The sequence below is a fragment of the Camelina sativa genome, chromosome 6, assembly GCF_000633955.1.
Source record: "Camelina sativa cultivar DH55 chromosome 6, Cs, whole genome shotgun sequence".
NCBI classification, from domain to species: domain Eukaryota; kingdom Viridiplantae; phylum Streptophyta; class Magnoliopsida; order Brassicales; family Brassicaceae; genus Camelina; species Camelina sativa.
The window spans coordinates 26,093,443-26,100,501 of record NC_025690.1 but is presented as its reverse complement, the minus strand read 5'-3'; the positions used below and the strand labels follow the sequence as shown (position 1 = coordinate 26,100,501).

Genomic DNA, 7,059 nt, shown 5'->3' with positions numbered 1-7,059 from the left:
CTCTTCTCTTTTTCATTTTTTTTTTCAGCTCATTTTTATGACTAAACAATAAAAATTAATTACTGTTTTCTTCTATTTCACACTGTATTTATTACTTGAAAATTTATACGGAAAAATATGTGTTAATTTATTTTTAAAAGGGAGGGAATCAAATTATGGTAGTTGCAGGTGAACTAATAATAAATAATCTTCTTGTAGTAGAATGAAGATCAAAATAAAAATTATGACTTATGATGTCATTCTTGTGACAAAAGAGTAAATTTCTGTTACAGACAGACATGTTGTTGTTGTTAGTCTTATGGGCACTAAATATACTAAACTATACATTAACCTGTGTCGGGTGACTACAAAACAAAACCGACTTCTTTTGTTTAGAGTGAATACTTCTATTTTTTTTTTTCTTCTTTTAACACTCTCTTCGCTAGTATAATTTATATAAAAAAAGATAAATAACACTGCCGCATCCTAGCGTGTTCACAAGAAACAGAAACAGCGAGGCCTAAAAGAAGCATACCAGTGTTGTTGCCTTCTCTCATCAGATCAGCTTTCTTAACGTTTTTGTCAATTTATCTCCCAATCGCTTTATCTTCGAAAGCATATGTGCATTCCTAGCAAAATAAGACTCCGCGTTTGAGAGCATTGCATCCATGTCGTGTTTAAACGATTCAATACTTCTGTAGTACTGATTCTCTAGTCTCTTGTGAATCAGCTCAGGGTATAAAGGAACCGGGAACCTGCGATTTAAATGCAGGAAGCAGATTTTATACACACAACACATGAATCCTAACGCCACGAAAGAAAATCCACACGTTTGAGATCATATAACAGACTCAACTACTATAGATGGATTTTCATTTTCTTAACTTTATGAGACTAGGGAGGTTTTGAAAGAATCAATTGCAGAGAGCCAATTGTTGTTGCAAAAGTATCGTACCTATTGCAGAAATCCATCTTTTGAGCAGCTTCGTTTAGCTTTTGGATCCCATAGCTGTCCTGAAGAATATTTATAAAGAACAGCAAATAACAGTTAAAGAGGCAAGCGAGGATAACTGGGAGATGAGAAATGAAAGTTTTGGGAGGGAAGACAAACCTGATGCTTGCTGATTGATTTCACTAGTCCAACAAATAATGAAAGCAGCTTATCTCTTTTCTTTTCTTCGATGGTGGAGTTTTCCCAGGGAAACTGGGGATTGTCAAACTCCCACGGGCTGTGAAGATCTCTCTCCCCAGTTTCATAGACAACTCTGTATCTATCCCAAGGACTATCTGGGAAGTCAGGGGATTTAACTTGTGAAGACTCAATCCTACCTTCCCACCACGCCCCGCCTTCACCGGATTCATTTCTCCACCACACACGGCACTCATCACCGATTTCCCACTTCCTTTGAATTGCAGCATCGTATCGAGTCTTCTCAACAACAAAATCAGGGAAATTAACGAGATCAGGAAGCGTCAGTTGAAACTCTTTGCGGGAGGCATGTGATGAAGAAAAATCCAGAACCCTGAGGGTCATTTTGCAGCAGCTTTCGCCAGAACCACGATATGTATCGTAATTGAGTTTCTCAACTCTGCAAATCTCTACCGCTCCTAGGTTTCGAGGAAGGAACCTTCGGTCACTGTCATTTAATTCGCTAGAGGCAATGAACTCTTGATGACCCTGAAACCGAAAGTAATTAACTCCAGATCGGGAAAATTAATACATCCAAATGAACAAAGAATTACCAGCCAAAAGGACCTACCTGCTTGAAGTAAACAACTTCATCTCCTAGCTGGGGTATATAACGGCAGCCTTCCTCGTGTTCAGACAACATTAACCATGGAATTCTTCGTGAGGCATTATTATTCAACTTAAATTCAGTATGGGGACTTTGTTTGACGGCGCTTGCAGATCTTGACCGGAACCCAGCTTTGATCGTAGAAGGCCATTCTTCAAATGATGCACCATCACACACGCTCGTGGAAGGTTTTTCTTGTTTCTTTATTTCATCTACAGATCCAGAGCCTAACCTTGTGCGTAGTGTGCTATTTCTTGTACTAGATTCACTTCTCATGGATCTTTTCCTACGTATCACATCAGCTGTAGGTTCTCCAAAATCAAATTCATGTGCAGACGAATCTCTAACTTTATCTATTACAGGTTCAGAATCCATAAAAGGATTCATGGAAGAGGGAGCTACGGATGCAAGTCCATCTCCACCATCTGCCAAATCATCTGCTACTTCAGCAGGCTCTAGTTTAAGAGGACTGCTGGGATGCCGAAGCTTTAATCTCAGTCGTCGAACTTTCTTTGGAAAAATCTCATCAGCTTCCATAGAAGCATCTATATCACAATTTCTCAACTGACCAGACAAGGGTTCAACTCTTGACAGATCTTCATCTCTGCAAGAGAACACGAGGAATTAGATATTGTGGAAATTTAATATGAACATAACTTTCTTGGTAATCATAATCAGATTTTCCATACCCATTTAAAGTTTGGGCTTCTTCAATGTTCTCAGACGCCAGTAATTCGGTAGGTTCACAAACAGGAATTTCTTCCCTCCACTTGCACATATTATGGTCTTGATCTGAAGATTTTATCATCTGATTATCTGTCTTTTCTCTCTGTGGAGTATTCATAGATTGCGGAATATCCTGACACCATGAATCACCTTTTGCATCTACAGAACTTGAACCGGGCTCTCTTGAGTATATACCAATCACTCTGTGATTCTCCTCCAAAGATTTAGAAGATAATTGCTCCAAATCTGCCTGATTTATGACATCTCCCTTGCTTTCCACAGATTCTCTTGGCTTCTTAACACAGATCTTTACAATCAATTTTTTCTTCTGTTTGTCATTTGAAAGAGATTCCAGCATCTGAGATGGTTTTTCCAACTGTCGCGAAGTGGGTATGCTTCTATCAGATTCACTGTTGGATGAATCATTATAATCATCAACTTCATCCGAAGAGCTTCCAGAAATTTTAGAAAGCAAGGATCGAGCATTTTGAGCTGCTGCTCTTTGCGGTCGTGATGCCTTGACATCACAATATTTTCTTTTTGAAGCCTTCACACCAATTTTTCGGTTCTTTGTTCTCTTAATCCCAGATTTTGAGCTATCATTCTCATCCAAAATCCTCTTATCACGTCTTCCCGATGAAGTAGTGACCTCGGCCTGAGAAAATAGGAGTTAGTTAATAGATACCGACAAACAAAATCGCATGAGTTTAGAAAACATACTCTAGGATGTTTTCTTCTTCTTGTCCGATGATAGCTATTTTCGTGAATATTTTCAACGTTGCTGTCCTCGGAACTGCAATCAAGTTCATTTGACGAGTTAGAACATGGGCTTGCCCTAGCTCCATCAGAGGAAACTTCAGCATTATACTCCGAATCATTGTCGTCACTCAGAACTTCGTGTTCTGGTTCCCAGTACATAGCATCTATAAACTCTGGCAATGGCTCGATCAATCTATCCAGGTCAGCCAAAGGAGGCATAATATAATCTTGACCTAAACTAAAATCAGGGCCAACAGAAAACTTTATCGAGGAAGGACGCCATTCAACTCCTAGCGCACCAAGTCTGCGTTGCTGAAACATTGTCTGGTCAGGTTCTGGATACGGAATCATACCTGCAAAATAATAATAATACACCAGGAATAAGTTTCATGAATAACCAACATCTTGCATAACTGAAGTAAAAAGATAAGCTTTTAGAAACAAACTTGAATCACAAAGAAGATCCTGAAGGTTCCTCCGATGGGGAAGAAGCTGCGTCTCCTGAACCATGAAAATTATAAAGCTTTATATTTCAACAATTCAGCAAGTGCAACGATATAAAGTGTGCACAGTTCGGTGAGGTCTTTTAAAAAGAACGCAGCATAAATTTGAAAGAAAACAAAAGAAACAAGCATTTGAAACAAACCTGATCAAGAACATGTCCATTGGTATCTCGAATAAGAGGACGATAATCACCAAGGAAGAACTAAACAAAACAAAGCAAGAGAAAGGATCAGAAAGCAACAGAGAATCACTAGAAACTATAGCCATTTATTAGAAATCGATCATGCATCTGAAATGTAAAATCGGCCTTACCTGATCGTATTTTGCATTCTTTTGAGACTCTCCTTGTCCTGTGTTTAGGAAATATATCTGGCCAACGTCATCTGAAAGCACAATTGATGTCCCATCTCTACACAGTGCCAAGGAAAAGATATCATAACTAATGATTCCATATCTTTCATGTGACTAAATAAATGCTTCAGAAGCAGATGTCGTTACTGAAAGAAATATGAATATTGTATATCCAACTGGATATGCAAAATATGGCTGTATCCTCTAGTTTCAGACTCAATAATCATGTGCATGCTTTACTGAAGTCATTTGCGAAAACAAAACAGAGAATATATAAGATCTTGTCCTGGATATATCATTGGTTACTTACTGTGAAAATTTTCCATCAACCAACTTAAATCTCCCGATTTCATATACTTTGATTGGTATACCCTCCCATATCTAGAAAGAAAAATCTAAGGAGGTAAGTGATGCTATTGATAAGATCAAGGATTATTCCTATTAGAAAAAAATGAAACTCACATCCCAGATAATTGTTTTCCCATCGTAGCCAGCGCTCATAGCAATACGAGGATTGAAAGGATGGACATCCAAGACATAGGACTACAAACAGGAAATGAGTGATCATTTATATCAATATTAGTATCTCCCATATCAAGTCGGGGATGAACAACAAAACTTGAAGATAAATGCAATATGGAAGATATGGGACATTCAGGAATCGAAATCAGATAAGAACTACAATGAACTATAAAGGACACAACATCTAATAAAAGAAAAAAACAACATACATCTGGCCCCAACTATAATCTCAAGATAAAGAGTTGAAATTGTTACCGATTCACTGTGACCAGTTAAACAATGCACTAAGCTACCATCAGCAGCATTCCAAACACATATCCTGCAATCTGAATAAACACTGATGGATTAAGGGAAACAGAAGATAGTAGCACTTTCATGTAATACCAACAGGTTGCCAAAAATTCTTTTTTCAGGGTTTATGTATTTTTACTATCCACGATTGGAACACAGTCAGACTGAGAGAAATCCATCAAAATTGATAATCTATGCATCAGAAGATATCCTCTGATGATATTTATTTACCCATGATAGCGGCAAGTACGAAGCGATTATCCAAGCTCCATATAATCATATTTACACCCCGTGGTGTTGGAAGAAACCTTTGACGTGGGCCTCCTCGAGGAGGTTGTGGAGGAAGTGGAGGAGGTGGCACCTTCAGATGATATCCTTTCATCCAGCGTCCAGATTTCCCCTGAAAATATAATATCGAGGAAGTTGAGGAACCAATGATAGAATCGGAAATTTGCTGTCACTAACTTGCAAAGTACCATTGCATTCTGCGGTTGATTGACGGAACTTACATGGAATTTACGTGATCTTGGAGTCCATATAATTGCACTACCATCGCGAGAGCAGGTTACTATGTTGTCATGACAAAACCTAGTGATCAGAAGTATTAAATCTTAACTAAGAATAAAAGGAAGATAGAGGAATGAAAATAAGTCCAACACTTAAAACGTGAAACAAACCAGGAATTCTTAAACTTTGGGTAACAATCTTCCTTCAGAGTATCAGCTGTTGAAGATTTTGGAGCCACAGCACAACCACTATAAAAAAAAATAGAAACACCCTTTTAAATTTCTAATTATGTTCTCCAACCAACAAAATGCACAATCTAAGAGAGGCACCATGTTCACTGGAAAATACCTAAACTGCACATAGTTGACATCATTCTCATGGCCACGTAGAACATCCAGCTCATGAGTCGGCTGTTCAGCATCATCCAAGTTAGGTTTTGAGGCACTCCAAACCTGCAAGATAATGGAAATACTGACAAATTAGACTAACAAGCAAACCAAAACCAAATAACATTTCCTGCAGTTTCTGCATTACGAAGGAGGATAACTAAATTTGAAAGTTTAACACAGACCCTTGCATTGCTGTCAGAGCTACCCGTGACGAAAATGGTCCCATTAGCATTGTACGCACAACATAATATTTGATGACTCTGAGATGCATTGCTCGTGGACGCTGTGTTGGAAGATGTAAAAGTGTTTTTGCCTAAGAAAAACTTCCAATGAGCTCTATAACCGAAAAGATTTTTAACATTGAATAAAAAAATGATGATGTACCACTTCTTACCAGTGCTAGCATCTGATGGACTTGGAACATAGATTCGTGGGAGCCATTGAGAATACCTAGCATCCCAGATACGACAGGTTCCATCATCTGATGACCTACATAGATAACAAAAAACCACAAATAACTAACTGATTACAAGTCCAGGAAGCAGTATTGAAACATCCAAACTAAAGATCCAGGAGTGGTCTTGAACAAAGCGAAACGAACTGGTTAAAATAGGAACATATTAAACAGAACTCACGATAAAAGTTGGTAAACAGTCGCCTGTCTGGGACTGAATGCAATTGCAGTAACAGCTCCAGTGTGGCCCCGCAATACAGAAATTGGCATTCCATCAGGCAACCGCCACTGTCATAAGAATCAATACTCTCTAACTGATAAATAAATTAAAACAAGTAATACAGTAAAGACTAGAAGTGTATTCTTACCACTCGGATCACAAAATCGTTTGAAGCTGACGCCACCAATGCATTGTTTGAACTAACGGCCAAGTCTGTAATGTCACCCTACATATAACATGCATAGGCGAGACTAATTTTAGTAGAACAGTCCACAACCTATTTCTTACAAATATCGAAAACAATAGCTCACTTCATGCCCGCGGCAGCTAGCCAAGCAAAGCGCAGTTTCCATTGACCAAATTTTGACAAGCCGGTCATCAGAACCAGTGATAACATATCTACCAGAACGATCAAATATAGCTGTGCAACAAAAGTATAGATAGTCATACTGTTACTTTTGTACATAACAAAAACATTTTGTCACAATAAATGGTGCTCCTATGATGGACATATTGCATTACAACTTCCAGATATTCTAATCAGAAGATATAAACAGACTA

The 7,059-nt window shown here is 38.3% G+C and overlaps 1 protein-coding gene across 1 annotated transcript; it reads right to left on the bottom strand.

The window, feature by feature from the left end:
* Positions 402–6,950, bottom strand: LOC104699498 (bromodomain and WD repeat-containing protein 3-like; the record flags this gene model as incomplete). The annotated part of the gene is made up of 21 exons (XM_019246461.1): positions 402–734; positions 935–993; positions 1,091–1,657; positions 1,740–2,379; positions 2,465–3,156; positions 3,222–3,613; positions 3,707–3,761; positions 3,907–3,966; positions 4,077–4,173; positions 4,426–4,496; positions 4,578–4,658; positions 4,893–4,963; positions 5,160–5,328; positions 5,438–5,516; positions 5,606–5,683; positions 5,784–5,887; positions 6,007–6,137; positions 6,219–6,313; positions 6,460–6,566; positions 6,647–6,724; positions 6,810–6,950. Coding segments are annotated over 21 exons (3,966 nt in total), but the record flags the coding sequence as incomplete, so codon positions are not given.